This window comes from Xyrauchen texanus, chromosome 32 (genome assembly GCF_025860055.1).
Source record: "Xyrauchen texanus isolate HMW12.3.18 chromosome 32, RBS_HiC_50CHRs, whole genome shotgun sequence".
Lineage (NCBI taxonomy): Eukaryota > Metazoa > Chordata > Actinopteri > Cypriniformes > Catostomidae > Xyrauchen > Xyrauchen texanus.
The window spans coordinates 38,641,060-38,662,632 of NC_068307.1; the positions used below are offsets into that span (position 1 = coordinate 38,641,060).

General features: G+C 41.4%; 1 protein-coding gene across 1 annotated transcript in view; it reads right to left on the reverse strand.

Annotated features, from left to right (window-relative positions):
• nckap1l (NCK associated protein 1 like) overlaps positions 1 to 21,573 on the reverse strand; it is a 154,780-nt gene that overhangs the window by 74,964 nt on the left and 58,243 nt on the right. Inside the window, exons 13-14 of the mRNA XM_052101348.1 lie at positions 7,225 to 7,357; positions 7,053 to 7,134 (exon numbers count right to left, since the gene is read on the reverse strand). Coding sequence (XP_051957308.1) covers positions 7,053 to 7,134; positions 7,225 to 7,357 — 215 coding nt within the window. The remainder of the gene's footprint in view (positions 1 to 7,052; positions 7,135 to 7,224; positions 7,358 to 21,573) is intronic.

Consider the following 21,573-nt stretch of genomic DNA (forward strand, 5'->3'; position numbering starts at 1 on the left):
CATTAATTGCCTTTTTAGAAGGTGATGTGAAGCAGACGAAAGTGTGAAGACAAAATCTGGTAAGTCTTTTATTAATTATGAAGGATTTGTCAATCACTCAATGAATGAGATGTTAGAATTCCAGAATTTAGATTTAACCTTCAGAGGACGATGGACGCGCCCAGATGGATTTTTCCTCATAACAGGGGAAACAACTAAAAATACTCCATCATTTTTGGGCAAAAGTATAAGTGTAAGACATAATTTGAAACGATAAAGGGTCTACTTTTCTTTGTGTACACTCACAATAACAAAAAATCTTGTGTAAAATAAAGAAAATAAACAGGTTGCGCTTTCAGACGTCTCTGCCTCCGCAAGCATTTTTCTGAAACACGTCACAAAAATGAGCTGAAACCCACAAATACTTATAACACAAACATGAAACATATGTATAAAGAAAGCTTAAAATGTCTACTTTTAATTAAAACAATTCAAATTTAAAACAAATATTTTCCAATTTATTCCTGTGATATTAAGCTGAATTTTCAGCATTATTACTCCCGTCTTCAGTGTCACATGATCCTTCAGAAATCGTTCTGATAGGCTGCTAATAATTATTATTTATTATTAATATCAATGTTGAAAAGATTATTTGATGGATAGAAAGTTCAAAATAAAACTGGAAGAAGGCAACCTACAAGGAAGGGGGATTTGCAATTCATGCAAGATCAAAGCGTCACAAGTAAGCCATGGTTGCATTTAAAGACTATGAGACAGCAGTGAAAAACAACAGAACTTTGCTAAATGCCTTAAACAAAGAACATGACAAGCAGATTAAAGAAAACTAGGATAATTTGAAAACAATAGCTGAAGTACTCCTACTAACTGGCACACAGAACATTGCTCAAAGAGGACACAATGAGTCAGCAGGGTCAGACAACAGGGCATTGCCTCATAGCAATCTTGGAAACAATTGCCAAACATGACAAAACTCTGAAAAGAAGTTTGGATTCTATCCATAATGCCAAAAACACCAGCAAAGCATTTCAGAATGAGGTTTTGAGTTGTTTGGCAGACATGTTAGAACACAAATAATAGAAGTAAAACAGAGTTTTCAGTACTATGGCTGATGAAACACAAGACATTAAAAAAAGAAACATATATCCTTGGTACTCAGGTACTATTATAGTGGAGCCATCCATGAGAGTTTTCTCCATTTGAATCGGCTGATCATGTAGACGCAGCTAGGTTCACTGAAAAGATTATCCACATGTTAGAAACCCATGGTCTAGAATACAGAGAAAATTTACTAGGTCAAGCCTATGATGGCGCATCTGTTATGAGTGGCAAGCATACAGGTGTAGAGGCACAAATTAAATAGGTGGCGAAGCATGCCATTTACATTCACTGTAGTGCACACTGTCTAAATTTGGTACTAGTCGACACATTCAAAGCATTCCCTGAGGCTGACAGATTTTTCTAACTGCAGGAAAGGCTTTATGTGTTCATGACTGGGTCACATGTGAATAAAAAATGGCTTGCTGTGCAGAGAAATGAAGGTGCTACTAGAGAACTTCAGAGACTAAGCAATACTCAGTGGGCATGTCATTATATTTCATTGCGTAATACCTTGGATAGATTGTCTGCCATTAAGAGAGTTATGCAGGAGGTAGTTGAGGAACACAATGGTAACAGGTCTGTTGAAGCACAAGGTCTGCTTGCACAGTTAGACTTGAAATTCATTGTGCATTTTGTTACACTATGCAAACTCTTTGGAGAAGCAAGACTGCTTTCAGATATGTTGCAGTCATCTTCACTTGATCTTTCAATGGCTGTTGCTGTGTTGCTGAAAGATGACAACTGACTTCAGCCTGTGTTATCTAGACAGCATAGGGCACTTTGATGACCACTGTCTGCATTACTTTAGTCTACTCTGAAGGACTTCACAGAGAATTAACTGCTGCCAACTCCATCCGTATAACAAAGGATACTTCACTGGCCACTGCCTGCACCTTGAACTTAGGATGCACTTTTCAGAAAATGAACTGCCATTTCCAGCGGGACTGCAAGGCATACCTCACTGACCACCACTTGCATCATCTTGATCTAAGGATGCACTAAGTTCAATAAATATATTTTGGTTTTAAACATTGCCCACCAAAATCTACTCAGTTTGCCAATTGTTTCTTGATAACTAATATTATAGTCAGAGGGGAACTGGCTCCCCCAGCTGAGCCTGATTTATCCCTAGGTTCTTTTTTTTAATTATTTACTAATATCTTATGGAGTTTTGGGTTCCTTACCACAGATGGCCTTGGCTTGCTCTCTGCCGGCCTAAAGACAAATCACTTAAGGCATGATTTTCAATCATTTTTGTCAATGAATCTGCTCAATGAAGACATTACTGGCATTACAACATAATTGTGGCAGCGGGGGCATGGTCAAGTGCCTGTCCGGAGAGAGAGAATCGGTAAGGGCACTTACACCTGAGCTAAATTATGTCTAACACCTGTCTCTAATTCCAGTGAGCACGGGGAGAGCGGATGTGCTCATGATCGCTCAAACAGTCTCTATCGCTCAACACAACATCTGATTGTCATGACTCACATACACCTAGATTTGTATATGCATGTTTATTTGTTCAAATTCTCCCCTGGTGTGAGTCTCATCTCCTAACATTACATGCATCGCACATCCCTGTACATCTGAACGTCTCGCGTCAGAGAGTCAGGCCAGGGTAATGGGTTTTGGGAGGTGTTCCCAGTGCTGTTGGATACTCCCACATAGTAAATTCTCTTAGGGAGGGAACTGCTCTCGTAAGCTCGAAGCATGATCTGGCATCCTCAAATGGAGCTGTGGAAATTTCATGGTTTGCCCCTGAATGGGACTCGTCTGAAACACTTGGGCTGTTGCAGCCATTGCTCCACCCCATATAACAGGCCAAGTCCCCCTCAACAAAGGGTGGTTGTATAACTAAAAGTGGCAACTTTTTGCTGACTGGTTTTCTGCCTCTGATTGCAGGGTGCACCCTGGGTCACTCTACAAGCTTTCTCTATTTCTCCCTTTGACTCAGATGAGGCTAAAAGACTTCACATGCTCTGCCTTATGAGGGTATGACGCATGTACAATCACTGAGCACTTTATTAGGAACACCTATACACCTAAATGTTCATGCGATTATCTAATCAGCCAATCATGTAGCAGCAGTGAAATGCATAAAATCATGCAGATACAATTCAGGAGCTTCAGTTAATTTTAACATCAACCATCAGTGATTTTGACTGTGGCACGGGCTGGTTTGAGTACCTCTGTAACTGCTGATCTCCTTGGATTTGCACACACAACAGTCTCTAGAGCTATTCTCAGAATAGTTCCAAAAAACAAAAAACATCCAGTGAGCAGCAGTTCTGTGGATGGAAACTCAGATAACCAGTCTGTACACTTGTAGTGAGCAGATTAGCATAGGCGGATGGGCTACAACAGCAGAAGACCACAACATAGTGTTCCTAATAAAGTGCTCAGTGAGTATATATTAACCAAACGAGTCAATTCAGGCTATCTGAACAGCTTTTTATCTGCTTTGAATGCCATTTAAAGACTGGTCTAATGACCATGTCATCTTCTCTCTTCCGCTATTTCCATGAAGAGTTATTATTTTCATTGGTTCACTACTCTCTCGGCTAGTAGCAATGTATTACGTTCCCCATCTATGACCATTTTATCTCTTCCCTTACCACTGTATGTGAAGTCGTTTTCTGAACTGTGTTTCACTACCTGGAATGGTTAGTGTCATTAACCTAATTTCCATCCACTTTTCGCACTATTTTATTAACGACAAACTGAAAATGCATAAAGCGTTTTTGGGAAATTTGCCGTCTTCTACCAGTTTACATTCAAATGGCCTTTTATCGATAAAAATGGTGTGCCTGCCTAAAAAATTATGTCATGCCTAAAAAAATGTCGCATAAGTTTTGGTTTATTGTAAAAGAAATCTGTTTTAAGCCGTTTCCGTAGAAATGTGTGTTTATCGCTAATTGTGTACCTTTCACCTCCCAAATGCCCCTAATTGTTTTCCTCCAAAGTTTTGGTCAAATGGGGAGAGTATTGAGACAATTCATTGAAATTAGACAGCTTACTGTCATTTTAGTTTCACAAATAAATGCAATCAGTAGAGGAGTAATTGCAATCAAAAGAGAACAATTCCCCTTGTGATAGGACTGTAATATAGGTTCTGATGTTGCACCTATCGCAGGTTGCCAACGGTGCCAACGGTTCAACTCAACTCAAGCTGGCAACCTGCACCAAGTAGTGGGGGAAACTTTCGTTCTTAGTCTAAGGACCATCCATGGATGTGTATATGCTGTGTGCACAGCTATTAAAATAAAACTGATGTGGTGTAATATTTGGGTTTACATATATGCTACATTCTTGATATTCAATAGGCTATTTTGAACAATAATTTAATCTAAAGCATTGCCATCATAACTGCATCATGTCCCTCATATTTTTCAGCAACTTTTAACAACCAACTGAACTTTATTGTTATCTAAAATGTATTTTAGCATCATAATGCAATGTACTTCTTCTGAAGAAGCTCAGCAAATGTGATCCGAGGTAAAGAGGGTTAGATTTAAAATATTTAAAAGTTTTAAAATGTTCAAAAGCTAATTTTCTGTAAGTGAACTCCACATTGGACAAATAGTTCTGACAGTTTATAGTCTTGAAAAAAGTGTAGAACATTCTGAGAATGTCATTCAGCTGACTTTTTTCATCTACAGAACAGGGTAAGGCTAATTTAAGTTTGTGTAAAGAAAAGGCAATATAGGCCTAACAATATTCTTTTTTTCATTTGGTAATTCATTATTTTAATTAAATTCTTTATTCATTTGGTTATTTATTTAATTTAATACAGGGAATTTTGCCAGCATTTTTTCAAAAGTAAGCTAAACTATAATTTTATAGAATTGGGCTATATGTTAGTGTTCCAAAAAAGCACACTGATGCATTTCTCCTAGTATTAAGTATTTCTTTTTTAATTTAAAACATCTTTGTGCACAGAAATTATGTTTTTTTTTTTTTGTATTTTGGGCTAATTCCATGACTGCTGTCCATTATTTTGAATGGTGTGGAAAAGAAAAATTTATAGCCTAAATAAATTTTTTTAAATTTTTTTTTAAAAAAAGCCTAAATACCGCGATTAAATTAACCAAAAACGGTGGCCATTAATTTGTTCTCCATTAATTTTTCGATGTGCATGATACAAGATATTTGTGTTGGCACTCCTGAAAGTGTCATGTTTGCAGCATCGGATCTGTGCAGGTATGCCGTTAAGATCAATCCATAATCACATACAATAAATTGGCTTTCAAGGATGTATACCTTGTCGTCATGATTAACACAGGCTAAGGACTGGAGTAAATTCTGTCATGTGACTACATTTTTGCTTTAATGCCAATTTTCTTGACAAAAGGTGTTTCCAAACCAGTTTTTCGCGACATTTGAAGTATCGACATATAGTTTATGCGCTAGAGTCAAACGGAAAAATATGTCGACACAAAAACGTTTTTGCAAAAAATCCTTGGATGGAAACGTACTATTACCATAAATGGTTTATTATATAAGTATTTCTTTCTGTTTCAAAATACGATGGGGAGGTTATATCAGTGCTTTAGCAAACGGAATTTCCTCCCATTCATCCATTATGCTGGTCATTAGCTGTGCAATTGTATGAGGCCTACGTTGTCGTATTGTATGAATTATCAGCCATTCTAGCACCCACACTCTGCTTACATAGCCATGTACTTGTAATCCGGGCAAAATGTGGCTTGATGTTTCCTGCTGGAAATTGCAGGGACGTCCCTGGAAAGATGGCATCTGGATGGAAGCATCTGTTGCTCCAAAATGTTTGCATATCTTTCTGCAATAATGGTGCCCTCACAGATGTGCAAGTTACTCATGCCATGACATACCCCTATACTATGACAGACACAGGCTTTTGGACCTGATGCTGATAACAGCTTGGATTGTCCTTTTCCTCTTTGGCCTGGAGAACATGGTGGCTGTTTTTCCCAAAAAACGTTTTAAAATTTGGACTCGTCGGACCACAAAACACGATTCAACTGTTCTACTTTCCATCTCATATGATGCAGAACCCAGAGAAGTTGGTGGCACTAATGGACAGTGTTGATAAATGGCTTCTGCTTTGCAGAGTAAAGCCTTAACTTGCATCTGTAGATGAAGTGGCAAATGGTGTTAACTGACAAAGGTTCACCAATGTATTCCTGAGCCCATGTCATGATATCCATTACAGATGCATGACGATTTTAAGATGTTTGAGGGATCGGAGATCACTTGCATTAAGAAGTAGTGTTTGGCCTTGCCCTTTATGCACCCAGATTTGACAGGATTTCTTGATTCTTTTAACTATATTGTGCACCTTAGAAGGTGAAATCCCTAAAAATACTTCCAATTTGTCTTTGAGGAACATAAACGCTGTATTATTTGCTGACGCATCTGTTTGCAAATTGGCTAGCCTAGACCCACCTGTGCTCTTGAAGGACTAGGCTTTTTTTTTGGAAGCTCCTTATATACTATAACATAATTGCCTCACCTGTTTAACATCACCATTTTCACATCACCTTGTTATTTCAACTCATCAGAATGTTATTAGTCCTAAATTGCCCCTGTATCAACGTTTTTGTAATGTGTTGCTGGCATCAATTTCAGAAAATAAATATTATATCTTCAAAAAGCAGTGCTGTTCAGTAAAACATTAAATACTTTGTCTTTATACTGTTTTTGTTTGAGTACAAGTCAAAGTACATTTACAAATCACTCATTTTTGTTTTATTGTCATTTTGTATACTGCCCGAACATTTTTGGAATTGGGGTTGTAGTTGGTTATATGGTTTGTTGCACTTTTTTATTTGCAAAGATGAGCCAAACCCCTCTGTCACAGGACAGTACATAGTCTAATAAACATGATTTCAGTTGTAATTGACAGAATGTGCAGTTACTACATTTGGTCTTTACAGTGCAGTATAGGTCATCTATAAGATGGAAAGAGCACTTACAGTGTTTGAGACTCATTGCAGACAGAGTTGAGACAAATGATGACATCAGAACAGACTCTTCCTCTGGACAGACGAGCATACCCTGAAATTGAGGAAACACTCAAACTGCCTATAAGCCTTCTGAGAAAATGTTAGAGAAAACTGTATAGAAAAAGAATCCATGATTGAGTACCTGAATGGTATCATTGAGCGCTAGAGCATCATACTGTGACAGGTACTGAAGATGATAACGCTGTATGACATAACTGTGTTGAGTCAAAAGCGCTCGCAGCTTCTCCATGTAGTACACGAGCTCTGCAATCCTTCTGCATAACAAATACATGTAACATATGAACAAAAGTTTCATTATTATGATGGAGCATTTCCCAAACCAATCTGGGGAATAGATTGTTTCAATTTTAATATTTTTTCGTTTACAAAATCACCAATGCTTCTCTTTTCATGTATAGATTATGAGCATCACAGTGACAGTAAGTCATATTGCCACTCCTAATTCCTGCTAAATAAGTTTTTACAAACTAATGGACAAATAATGGACACAAAGCTTAATTTGTATTCAACCTAGAGCATTCCTTTACAATTTAAGTGTGGAATTTCTGCACCAGTAGCTTCACTATATGGAATTGCAAAAATAGTGATTGTTTCCAAATGACTTTTCCTGAACACTCCACCCACATTTCATTGGTCAGACAAACAGATAGTCCAACCCAATCTCAAACCATTAGTTGAGCAAATATTGCCATGCTGGGCTTGTCATGATGCTCAAACAAACAATGATTTATTTTGCTTTTTGTGTGTGCAAGGCACCACTGGATATGAATAGCGATCGATCAAATGCTATGGAAAAAAAAAAGACTGATGGATATCAGAAACATGGTTATCAAATGTTAACTGCACATAAATGTATTAAATTAATTTGCTTATATAAACATATTGCGCATGGATCGGCACCTATGACTGTATGCAATACATTAGAAGAAGTAATATAAACCATTTGTGTCTTGCGCTATTTTTTGTAGTTCTTCTTGAATGTCTATGACATGCTCTTTACACATGGAAAAGGTGGTGCTTGTCAAAACTAATTGGATGTAGGCACCATTAAATCAGATTTAATAGTGAATTTAAGTATATATGTCACATACAATATAATTGTCTATAATTGTATATAACTGCTAAATTTGTAAATTATAAAGAACTAATTTATCATATTGATCTACTAAAAAACAACTCCATCCCTAATTTTAACTGTAGCAGTGACTAAGTTTATGTTCCACTGTAAATCTAGAGTTTGGACATGTTCTTTGATAGCACCTCCTGAATAGAATCCTCAAAATGCAAATGCAAGAATTAATTTTAGACATTGCACTGAGAAAAAAGAATGAGACTTGACATAACGTTAACGTAATGCCAAATTCTCTTAAAAATAGCTAATTAAGGGCCCTGTTGTGCGAGTGTCTGTGCTATTTTTCCATTGTTTTTCTATGTTAACATGTGCTAGACAAATATTTTTGATTGGTGAGCAACATACAACTGTTTTTTTTTTTTTTTTCAGATTTTACGCTCTCATGAAAATTTTATAAGATTAGCGGTGCATAGCCTTAATTCAAGGTAACACTAAACTTCAACTATGCAAATTTACATTGGACCCTGAAATGAGCTATAATGTTATGCTCTAAGGCAGGGGTGGGCAACTATTTTGGTTAAGGGGCCACTTCGGGCTTTAAGTAGTGCATGAGGGGCCACATTGTATTCCTTTTGAGATCCCTTTATGCATTGATTTGGTTTTTGTAACTTTTAAGCCTAGAAACAGTTGTGTACTCTGAAGTGTATCTGTGACTAATGGGACTATTCTGGAATTGCCTAAAGTATTGTATTGCTCTACAAAGGTAGATAATTTTCTATCAGGCATTAAAAAACTGAATAAAGGCTGAGCTTATAAATTTATTTGACCATATCTACTTCTTTGTTAATTTATTATTCAATTTAACAATCTCTATCTACATTAGGGGTCTGTTATATTAAAATAAAAAAAAAGTTAAATTTATAGAACTTTTAATGATTGGGCAAAGCGGGCAAGTTTATTTATTTTTTCTAAAACATTACCTGTTTACATGCTAAAAGGGTCATGATGCGGGTCTCCTCGATGGTTTGACTTTCAGCACGCAACAGAATAACACCGGCTGCATGAGTATGATAAATGATTACTGCAAGAGTTAGATTAACATACAGGTGCGAAGGGACTTCAACATTTCTAAATTGCACAAATAAAAAATACATATACATATTCGTCTCTGGCTTGCTTTTGCTCGCATGTCAACGATGCCGAGATCTACTTTTATATTTAATTTAATCACTGAGAAGGTTTACCTGCAAAGTAGCACCAAACATCACAAGCAGCCTCAAGAATATACATAGAGTAGCCGTATAACACTTTTCCTTAAGCAGAATATTGCGCTGCAGATTTTTGCACTTTACAGAAGTTTGTTCAAAGACGACAGCGAGATAGAAAAGCGCACTCGTGTGCATGGTTGCCAGATTTCACAAAATAAGTATAACATTAGGCAGAATATTTCCAAATTGCACAAGTATAAATCTCAAACTGGGGGTGTTGCGTCTCTTATCTGGCAATCCTGAGCATTTTAAACACTTGTGGAGACACATTTAGGTCCCAATGCAAGTTAACTGAAATATCCGATAAAGATAAATGAGCCGCGGGCCACATTAAACCCTGTGGAGGGCCATATGTTGCTCTAAGGCTTACTTTTATTACATAATAAATCAGAAATAACAAATAATATTGCATTTATAATGTTAAAATATAGCATTTTCTCCACTTTCACGCAACAATAAAAACAAGCAAATTTGTTTTCTTTGTATTGAGCCCAGAGGTCAATAAGTGATGTTTCGATTTATTGGTTACACGCCTTCTCGTCATATGAATTCACAAGTCAGAATCAAACTTTGGCAAACCACTTTGTGGACAATACATCACACGGTATGAGGTAACCAGTGCATGTGGATCACCTACCCCAGTACAGGACCTAATTAGCACACTTACTGGCCTGGCAGCAAGTTTCTCAGAAAACTACCCAGCCACAGGGCTAAGGAGGAAGGACATCCAGGGTCCACACTTTTGTGAATGCGACTGGGAGAGAGAACGCACGTCTTCACCTCATGGAGGGGAAAGGCACTATATGCAAGCGATACACCCGGCCAGCTGTCCTGCATTACCAAACGTACCTGTTCGTACCTGACAAAACACGGGATTAAACCGGCTCTACCTGGAGGGTGTAGAACCTCACAAATGTGTTAGGTGTTGCCCAGCCCGCTTCTCTACAAATGTCTGCTAGAGAGGCACCATTGGTCAGAGCCCATAAGGCCGCTACAACCCTGGTGGAACGATTGCAGGTTCACTACCTGATCCCTGAACGGGGTCATGGGAACATTGGACACATAGCCCTGTCAGGGCCTCAGGATCATGTGAGAGTAACCCAGACCGAACCCCAGGAACGATTCACTGACAGAGAAGCCTGCAGGTCCCCTACCCTCTTGATGGAGGTGAGCACTGTCAGTAGGGCTGTCTTCAAAGAGAGCGCCTTTAACTCAACTGGCTTTAGGGGCTCAAATGGAGCTCCCCGTAGGCCCCGAAGGACCACGGAGAGGTCCCACGAGGGAACGAGGCACAGTCTGTGGGGGTTTAACCTCCTTGGGTCTATCAGGAAACTGATGATCAAGTCGTGCTCCCTAAATACTTACCTTCTACTGCATAATGATGTGCCAATTTATTGGCAACATACACCTTCAAGGTTGAGGGGGAAAGCAGCCCCTCCAGCCTCTCCTGCAGAAAGGAAAGCACTGATCCGACTGCGCATCTCTGGGGGTCTTCGTGACCTGCTCCTCATCCTCCCTGACCTTGCACAACATCTGCCGAGTCTAGGGACATCAAAGCACTCCCGAAATGACTTGAAGGTGTAGCATATAACTCTTCTCTTATCTAATGGGAAACCATTGAGGGATTTACTACAGTAAGCCAGGTTTCCCTTCTGTCACTCACTTGAAATTGTGACGATGTAGTGACACTAGGGATCTCTCTTGATAGCCTCGGTTACATCTTGTCTTTGAGAAAAGGCCAATGAGAATTAACGAACAGAATTTGCATGCCCTTCCCCGGACAAACGGGTATAAAAGGAGGGAAGCGTAGCTGAGTAAAACCTACTGCTGTACCACTCACCTCTAAAGAGTACACGCCGTTGGAAATAGGCCGCATTTCACCGGCTTTTCACTTCTTCTGCACGCCAGTGCAGACTTCGACCCTGAACGCTTCGACAGCCCTCTAAAAGAGTATATATTTCACTAAAAGTGTAAAATACATTGCCCTTAAACATCTTTTTTTCAAGATGCCCTTCCATCTTTGTGCCATTCCTGGATGCGGTCGTTACCTCTCCACTTCTGATGGCCATGGGCGCTGCCTCTCGTGTCTGGGAAGAGTTTACACAGAGGCAGCGTTTGTGGACGGCTCATGTTCTCACTGCGAGAACATGACCATGGCAACGTTGCGGCTCTCCTTTTTCCATGGGAAAGCCACTGTAGCCGCCCCAGCGTGGGGGCGATGGAGTTGATTTTGGGAATTTAACCAGGTTTTGACTGGTAAATCCCTGCGGACCACCCATACCCCAGCACGCTCGTTTGCCCCCATCTGGTTCAGAGATGAGACCGGCTCACCTTACGGCCAGTCTGATGTCTCTTTCGGAGCCCTGAGCTGGATGAGAGTTTCGGCGATGCATCGAAGAGCATCTTAGCGGACTCTGACACTGAGGACTTGACTGAGCTAGCACCTACGGTGTGCCGGCGCAGTATGAGGCCGATGCCGAGCTGTCCGCTATGCTTACCCGGGCCGACGCGAGTGTTGGCCTGGACTGGAACCCTCCGTCCTCCCCTCAGCCCTAGCGGCTAGGTGATTGGTTCCTGGGTTTGGGGCTCTGCTCTCAGCCACGCCCCCCACACCCCTCCCGGTTCCTTTCTTCCCGAAAGTGCATGATGAGCTGACGAAGTCATGGAGGGCACCTTTCACTGCCTGAAAGGACTTCCTCGCTTGTCTGCTCTCACTACGCTTGACACCAGGTGGTCCACGGGTACATGGATTTCCCCCAGCTGGATAAGGCAGTTGTGGTGCACCTGTGCCCAGCCACCTGGCGGGATCGACAGTAACTCCCCTCCAAGGCCTGTAGGTTGACATCATCTGTGGCGACCAAGGCCTACAGCGCCGCTGGACAGGCTGCCTCCACCCTGCACGCCATGGCCCTCCTGAAAGTCCACCAGGCCAAGGCGATAAGGGATCTGCACTTGGGTAGTCCTGAACCTGATGTTCTGCAGGAACTGCGCTCGGCAACCGACCTCACCCTCCGGGCCACAAAGGTCATGGCGCATGCACCCTCGTGGTCCAGGAACGCCATCGTCAGCTGAATCTTGTCAAGATCCCACATTCTGTCTGCTCGCTGAGGGCGTCCCCCTGCGGCAGTGAAACCCCAGGCAGCTCCGCAGGAAGCAGACGCAACCCGTCTCACGAACCTCTTCTCGGACCCAGAAGGCTCCCAAGCGCTCCAGAGATGGGCATCCCAGGGAGAGAGACGTCTGCCATGGAGTTGGTATCCAGACCACTCCATTCCCCGGTGGAAGGCCGGGTAGAGCATCTTTTGTTTCCTTTGCTTGCCGCACCACCAATGGGCTGCGATACCCAATTTGTCAAAAAGGAAATTTCCTCACTCCCTGTGTCACTTTGTTGGTGCCCACAACCACCGAAGTATGCATACTTTCACGTCTCAATATTACCCCATCACAGACCCTTTCTACGGTTCGCTTTCGACAGCCAGGTGTGTCAGTACAAGATCCTCCCCTTCGATCTGTCCCTGTTCCCTCGCATCGTCACGAAAGTCGCAGAGGCAGCTCTTGCCCCGTTAAGGGAAGTGGGCATTTGCATACTCATCTACCTCAATGACTGGCTAATCTTAGCGCACTCTCGACAGTTGCTCTGTGCACACAAGGACCTGGTGCTCAAGCATCTCAGCCGTTTAGGGCTTCGGGTCAACTGGGAAGAGCATCTCTTTTCTCGGCATGGAGTTTGACTCAGTCTCAATGAGTCAATAATGCATGCTGTCAGTGTTGAACTGTCTGAGCTCATTTAGACCAGGCACAGCGGTTCCACTGAAACAATTTCAGAGGCTCCTGGGGCATATGGCATCCTCAGCAATGGTTGCGCTGCTCGTGATGATGCATATGAGGCCACTTCAGCACTGGCTTTAGACTCGAGTCCCGAGATGGGCACCTCAGCAATGGTCGCGCTGCTCGGGATGATGCATATGAGGCCGCTTCAGCACTGGCTTTAGACTCGAGTCCCGAGATGGGCATGGCGCCACGGCACATACCGTGTGACCCTCACCCCTTCCTGCCGTCACATATTCAGCCCTTGTACAGACCTCTGTTTTCTACGGGCAGGAGTCCCCCTACAGCAGGTGTTCAGACGTGTCGTAGTTACTAAGGACTCCTTCCAGTCGGGCTGGGGCACTGTGTGCATTGGGCACACAGCCGCTGGCTCCTGGATGGGGCCCCGGCTGGGTTGGCACATCAACTGCCTAGAGTCCTTCCTCGATGCATGTTATAGCGCTAGATGGCCCCAGCCGCATCTAACACTCTATGGAGAGAAAACATAGAGAGAGAAAAGCAGCAGCTTGCTTGCACCTGCATCAGCAGTCCACGTAACACGTTCAGTGGTGTGGCGTTTTTAGATAGGGACCCCTAGTGTCACTACATCGACACAATGTCGAGTGAGTGACAGAAGGGGAACATCTCAGTTACTGTCGTAACCTCCGTTCCCTGATGGAGGGAACGAGACGTTGTGTCACTCTTGCCACAACACTGAACTAAGCCACTGAAATGGCCGGGACCTTACTCTCGTCTCCTCAGCTCAAAACCTGTCTGAACAGATTCCCTCCTTTTATACCCGAATGTCCGGGGGAGGGACATGCAAATTCTGTTCACCAATTCTCATTGGACTTTTATCAAAGATAAGAGGTAATGGAGGCACTCAAGAGAGACCCCTAGTGTCACTACATCGACACAACATCTCGTTCGGAGGTTACGACAGTAACTGAGATGTTTTTCCGTAATACAGTTCTACTGTTACCATGGATTACCAACTTTCAGATGATCGAAAATGTACCGACCAACATTTGGGCAATTTTACCACATAGAAAATACTTTATACTTTGTTTTTATTTTACTTTCAAGTTTCTCAGTGTCATTATTAATGTGTAAATTATTGTCTGACTGAGGGAAGCGTTATCATGTGACAGCTGTAGGTTTCTCAGCACTTTTCAAGCTGCACCAATCACAGTCGTTTGTGATTACTTTTTAAATATTTTTTTCAAACTAATTTCTGGAGACGATGGGTGGATTTCCATTTGAATAAAGTACAGTCCTCGAAATTAATAGATCCAAACACTTATTTGTGTTCAAATATTTCCAGTGTAAGTAAAAAAAATGTTTTGCATGCGTACTAATTACTGAAGTGTTCTGCTTTTACGGCCCATAAGCAACCTGCGTGAAGTTGGCCCCCCCACCCAACGCAAAACGTCTGCAAAATAGTCTCAATCGTTTGTGCTTCGTTTGTGCTGGTTTGTGCTGTAAAAATTTTCATTTGTGCTGCTTCAGTTTTTTAGATATTAAAAGAATATTTATAGGTCATTCTGAGGTCACTCAGCATGCTCCAAATTCACCCCAAATAGTCTCGTTTGTTTGTGCTGGTTTGTGCCGGTAAATGTTTCGTTCGTGCTGCTTCGGATTTTTAAATATTAGACATTGAATTATTGACGATGACATCACCAGCACCCCCCCCCCCCCCACCCCCCACATGCTCTAAATTTACCAAAAATAGTCTCAATCGTTTGTGCTTCGTTTGTGCTGGTTTGTGCCGGTAAAAGTTTCATTTGTGCTGCTTCGGATGTTTTTATATTAGACAATAAATTATTGGCGATGACGTCACCAGGCATGATTTGGAAAGGCACACACCTGTCTATATAAGGTCCCACAGTTAACAGTGCATGTCAGAGCACAAACCAAGCCATGAAGTCCCAGGAATTGTCTGTAGACCTCCAAGACAGGATTGTATCGAGGCACAGATCTGGGCAAGGGTACAGAAAACTTTCTGCAGCATTGAAGGTCTCAATGAGCACAGTGGCCTCCATCATCCGTAAATGGAAGAAGTTTGGAACCACCGGGACTCTTCCTAGAAATGGCCGCCCGGCCAAACTGAGCGATCGGGGGAGAAGGGCCCTAGACAGAGAGGTGACCAAGAACCTGATGGTCACTCTGACAGAGCTCCAGCGTTTCTCTGTGGAGAGAGGAGAACCTTCCAGAAGAACAACCATCTGTGCAGCACTCCACCAATCAGGCCTGTATGGTAGAGTGGCCAGACGGAAGCCACTCCTCAGTAAAAGGCACATGACATCCCGCCTGGTGTTTGCCAAAAAGGCATCTGAATGAATTACTCTCAAACCGTGAGAAACAAAATTCTCTGGTCTGATGAAACAAAGATTGAATCTTCAAGCAACATGTCTGGAGGAATCCAGGTACCGCTCATCACCTGGCCAATACCATCCTGGTACCATACCATGGTGGTGGCAGCATCATGCTGTGGGGATGTTTTTCAGTGGCAGGAACTGGGAGACTAGTCAGGATTGTGGGAAAGATGAATGCAGCAATGTACAGAGACATCCTTGATGAAAACCTGCTCCAGAGCGCTCTGGACCTCAGACTGGGGTGAAGGTTCATCTTCCAACAGGACAACGACCCTAAGCACATAGCCAAGATAACAAAGGAGTGGCTATGGGACAACTCTGTGAATGTCCTTGAGTGGCCCAGTCAGAGCCCAGACTTGAACCTGATTGAACATCTCTGGAGAGATCTGAAAATGGCTGTGCACCGATGTTCCCCATTCAACCTGATGCAGTTTGAGCTCAAAACTGCCCAAAAATAGGTGTACCAAGCTTGTAGCATCATACTCAAAAAGACTTGAGGCTGTAATTGGTGCCAAATGTGCTTCAACAAAGTAGTGAGCAAAGGCTGTGAACACTTATGTACATGTGATTTATTTATAAAAAAAAAAAAAAATGTTTTATACATTTGTAAAAATGTCAAACAATCTTCTTTCACATTGTCTTTATGGGGTATTGTTTGTATAATTTTGAGGAAAATAATGAATTTAATCCATTTTGGGATAAGGCTGTAACATAACAAAATGTGGAAAAAATGAAGCGCTGTGAATACTTTCCGGATGCACTGTATATGTGTGTGTATGTATGTGGAAACTCGTGACTCAATGAATTAAGAATTAATCCAAAATGATTTTACTTTTGAATTAAATTACTGTGTACTATTGAACATCCATTAACACAAATAATGGACCTTTAAAAACATAAACTTAAAAACACTTAATACTGACAAGCCACTATCTGTCTTCAAACCAAACCAGAATAACAGACTTGAGTGCAAACAACATCAAGCCTGACTTCCAGAAAAGCAGATACTACTTCTCCAAACAGGAGAAGGAAAACAAGGGTGTGTGGCATAAAACATTTGTGAAATTAAATTTAAACCATGCAATCAGTCTTTTGTGTATAAAACAGCATGTGGGCATATTTAGTTTTTTTCTGACACTCCTGTCACTCCACTTCTCAGGTCGTCATACATCTCCCAGACACATGGAGACCTCCTGTAGTAGGCTACATAATGTCCAAGAGCATCCTGGGTCTTCTTCTTCTTGTCGATCACTAGAGCATCCTGGGTTAAGTCTCCTTTGAAAGCAATGATTGCTCTCCTTGTAGCATCAGATTGGAGGGAAATTCACACAAAGGAAATTCTGTGGAGTTGCTTCCCAGGTCAGTGTCAATCCACAAAATTTCCCCCAGACTGTAGCTGTGAGAAACTTTCCCTGCACAGAGCACTTTTCCTGAGGTATCTGTCTTGAATGCAGAGGGACACTGTGAGGGACTTTGTATTGGCCTGAGGCAGGGGGACTCCGGAAGGGTAAGGCCTTCTTCCACTGCGATCTGAAGATGAGCCATGCCAGAAGCCTGCAGTACAGCAACAGAAGTACAAACAAATGGAACTTCCCGGGTGACTTGTGTGCTGAGACCACAATACTGTGAGGAGCACTGTTTTGTTAAGGAAACACATGCACGTTTTGTCTTTTCAATGATCATGGAGATGTGGCACTGTGCATTGATTTGGAGAGCACCAGTCTTCAATCGGACAGCTTCGAATATTTCACAGAGCAGCTCTGCCCTCTGTGTGTAAGCCTGTGCATTCAAACCCTTTGTGGTGATGGATTTTACTAGCTCGAGGAGGTTGTTGGAATCCTCACCGCAAACAATATTTTCAAAAGTGACACTATCGCAGAAAGCACAGCATAAGCATTGACAAAAAGTATCAAATGCACATGTGTTCAGTACAGAGATTCTTGATTTCCTGAGTTTAACAGGCTGTTGATTATTTCCATTTTTCAACAGATCCACTCTCAGTCTTTTCCCCCTCACAGATGGATCAGCATGGAGCCATTCAGGACAAGGAGAGAGGTATGAATTCCTCTTCCTCTTTTTGGGTGGAACTGCTAGGCCTCTCCAGTTTTCAACAGCATCTTCGTCTGTTGGATGGATGTTTGTGACATTGTCAGATTTCCCAGAACAGGAAGCATAAATTTCTGGTTTTCCATCTACACTGCAAGTTCTGGTGGGTAGTGGATTGGCTCCTGTGATGATCACTGTTGCAACAGCTGCATCCTCTTCACTTTTTTCCTCACCTCTTTGTTTTGCAGAACAAATTTGCATGTTGCCTTCAATGAAGGACAGATGTCGAGCAATGAATCGATCCACCCGAATAGGCAAGTTTTCATGCTTGAAAAGGCCACGTTTTATGTTTTTGAACTCTGCTTCAACATTGGCTGAACTTGCGGTGATGTTGGTGCTCCGAAAGTGAGGGATCATTACTCCTGTCCAGAGTGGTATGTAACTTGCAAGCCAGATTATATTGGGAATAATCTCAGGGAGGAAGTGCATATTATCATGATCCCCATGAGCTACATTAAGTGACCTGCTCTCCTCACATATGTCTGTTACCCACTGACATAGGTCTGTCTGTGTTTGGTTCCACTTCCAGGTCATCACCCTCTACATCTGGAATGATGACACACTCTTCTGCAATTCAGGCTTTCAGGTATTTCTTGCACCTTTCTGATATGAGGGGGGCTCCAGAGCTGTCATTGCCCTCTGCTTCACTGAGAGCCACAACAGTAATACTGCGTAGTAGCTCTTTTGCATCATCCATGGAATGTGACATGAGAAGCTGTGCCATTGACCTCACAAAGAAATCTTTAATGCGATGTGGTTTTTTCTTCAAGCAGTCCCACTGGCAGATCATCTTGATGCAGTGTGCAACATCAACCCGAACAAAAGGTGGCACTGATTTTTTACTGAGTAAGACACCACAACACTCATTGATGTAGGTCTTTAGATCAGGATGAGGAGTAAAAGCCTTGACCAGAGCTCCAAGCAAAGCCAGAGAAAAGTCACTAACAACCTCTTTTGGAGTTGGTGCACCTGCGCGTATCCATTCTGTCAGCCAATGTGTTATTGCATTAACGTCTTGTCTCTCTGACAGAATTTGCACCACTGGGACACTTGAGTTCTCATCCCCTGCCAGAATGCCCTGATATAAGAATATATGGCCAGACTTGCCATTTGGTCTCTGTAGTTTCCTCACTACTGAGCCAGTTGCATCAAAACTCAAAGTGGGGTTAGTAGATGTTTTTGATATAGACTTGTACATATATATATATATTTGTGTTTGACCCCAATAGTGACAGAAAAACTTGTCCAGTCCAATGTCTTTAATGCTACCGCTGTGAGGTACACTGTATTTTAACAAATGCAGTGACACAATGGGATCCTTGTCACCTAATTCTAAATAATTTCTCTCTTGCTTTGCTTTGCACAGGGTGGCCAAATTAGGAAGATGACTTGGCTCAGGTTCTCCAAAATCCATCAGCTTTGTTGCCTCTGATGCCCTCCATACTTGGGGTTCCATTCTACCCTAACACAGTTCTTTATCTCCACACGCAAGTTACCAGACATCACATGCTTGGAACAGCCAGTGTGCAGGGAGTCATCAGTGTTTTTAATTAAACACTTTAGCACCATTGGGCTGTTAATTTCAGGCTCTCTGTCACATTTTATGTGTATGTGGCCACGACACTCTTTATAGTTGCCTTTGATTTCTATGTATTTCTCTGTGGATTATGGATAGACCTTGGCTCTTTTAAAGGCAAATGTTCAGGGACATTTCACTTCTTGCCAAATGTGATTATTTATCACATGTGTCCAGATGCCAGGCTTTGAAATTTTGTATTCCTTTTTTTGTGTTTTAGAGAACTTGTTGTTGTATTTAACCATTTCAGGCTTGAATTCAATCCATTTCTGAAATGGAACTTCAATATCAAAAGTCCAGCAATCTTTTGGTTTGGGTGAAAGGGACCCTGGCTCAAAATTAGTGTCATCACTACTGTCATTTGTTTCATGATCACATTCATGAGTAAACCCTAAAGCAGTCCAGATGTTGTGTCTATTTAAGAAAAGTGCATAGCCTTTGCAGTGATCTTGTTTTCTAGCTGCTTCTAGCTCTGTCCAGATGCTCTGATTAGGAGTAGCTATGTTGCCATTTTGGACTATGGCCTCTTTTGATGAACACAAGACTGTGAAAATGGAATCTGTCAACTGCTGGTTTCTTGGGCATCTGGCATAAGCAGAACATAATTACCCACTTTTTTCATAATCACCTACAAAATTTAAATTGTTTTCACGTATTACTGTATTTGTAATGGATAATATAATATAGTATTAATATATAAGGATAATGTATCTTATATTAGGACCAATATGGTAATGTTGACCCCTAGATGCACAATGTATTCAAAAAACTAACATGTGTCACATGTAAAACTAATTAGCATGTATTTGTATTAGCAACGAGTTTTCTGTTCAATAAACTTTGTCAATATTAGTTCTCTTGAATGGTGTACCATTATTCTTGAAGTTAACAAATACTATTGTAACTGACAGTGTTTAAACATTGTACTTACATTGGCCAGAAATTTGATTTAGTAACGACTTTTGTAGTTTGATTTATGTTGACTTTTTCTCTACTTACTCTACACTAATTTCCACAAGATTTCCTACACTAATTTCCATCTTGAACAGAAGTGTCACTTGTGCCTAGTGGTGGCAGTGAAGTGTAGCAGATGATACTCCATGTAAATAAATAAAAAGTTCAATCAGGAAACACCAGTGAATGAAGTAAAGATTGTTTATTGAAAAATTGTTTATTGAACAAATGATGTGATGATTAGTCTGGACAGAAATTCTTCGGAAATTCGACTCAAGTGTGTTCACATTGAGGAGATTTGCGCTTTTGTTCTCATGCCAAGAGCTGAAATAACAAACCCGCACTGCTCATAAACCGTAAGGACTACACACAAAACTAGTTAGACCTATTTTAGAAATATATAATAATGGAGCCTAATATATCAAAATGACAGAGACTGCTACTAACCTATGATTTTTGTGACCATTGAGTGATCTGTTTTATTCTGTCAGTATTGTAGTCAATAAATATCAGCATTTATAATTCACCTGTAATTCAATGTCTAATATTTTAAAAACCGAAGCAGCACAAATGACAATTTTAGCGGCACAAACCAGCACAAACGAAGCACAAACAAACAAGACTATTTGGGGTGAATTTGAAGCATGTGGGGGGGCTGAGTGACCTCAGAATGACCTATACATATTATTTTAATATCTAAAAAACTGAAGCAGCACAAATAAAAAAATTTACAGCACAAACCAGCATAAACGAAGCACAAATGATTGAGACTATTTTGGGTGAATTTAGAGCATGTGGGGGCTGCGTGGCGTCATCGCCAATAATTCAATGTCTAATATTTAAAAAACCAAAGCAGCACAATCAAAACTTTTACAAGCACAAACGATTGAGACTATTTTGGGTAAATTTAGAGCATGTGGGGGGGCTGGTGACGTCATCGCCTATTATTCAATGTCTAGTATTTAAAAAACCGAAGCAGCACAAACAAAAATGTTACCGGCACAAACCAGCACAAACGAAGCACAAACAAATGAGACTATTTGGGGTGAATTTGGAGCATGTGGGGGGCTGAGTGACCTCAGAATGACCTATAAATATTCTTTTAATATCTAAAAAACCGAAGCAGCACAAACTAAAGTTTTTACAGCACAAACCAGCACAAACGAAGCACAAACAGACGTTTTGCATTGGGTGGGGGGCCAACTTCACGCAGGTCGGTAAGCACCATCCTGAGAAAGACACCTTTGAGTTTGAATGACTGTGCCAGGTAAGGGGTGGATGGTGGTAGCCTATATACTGTATATATTCATGA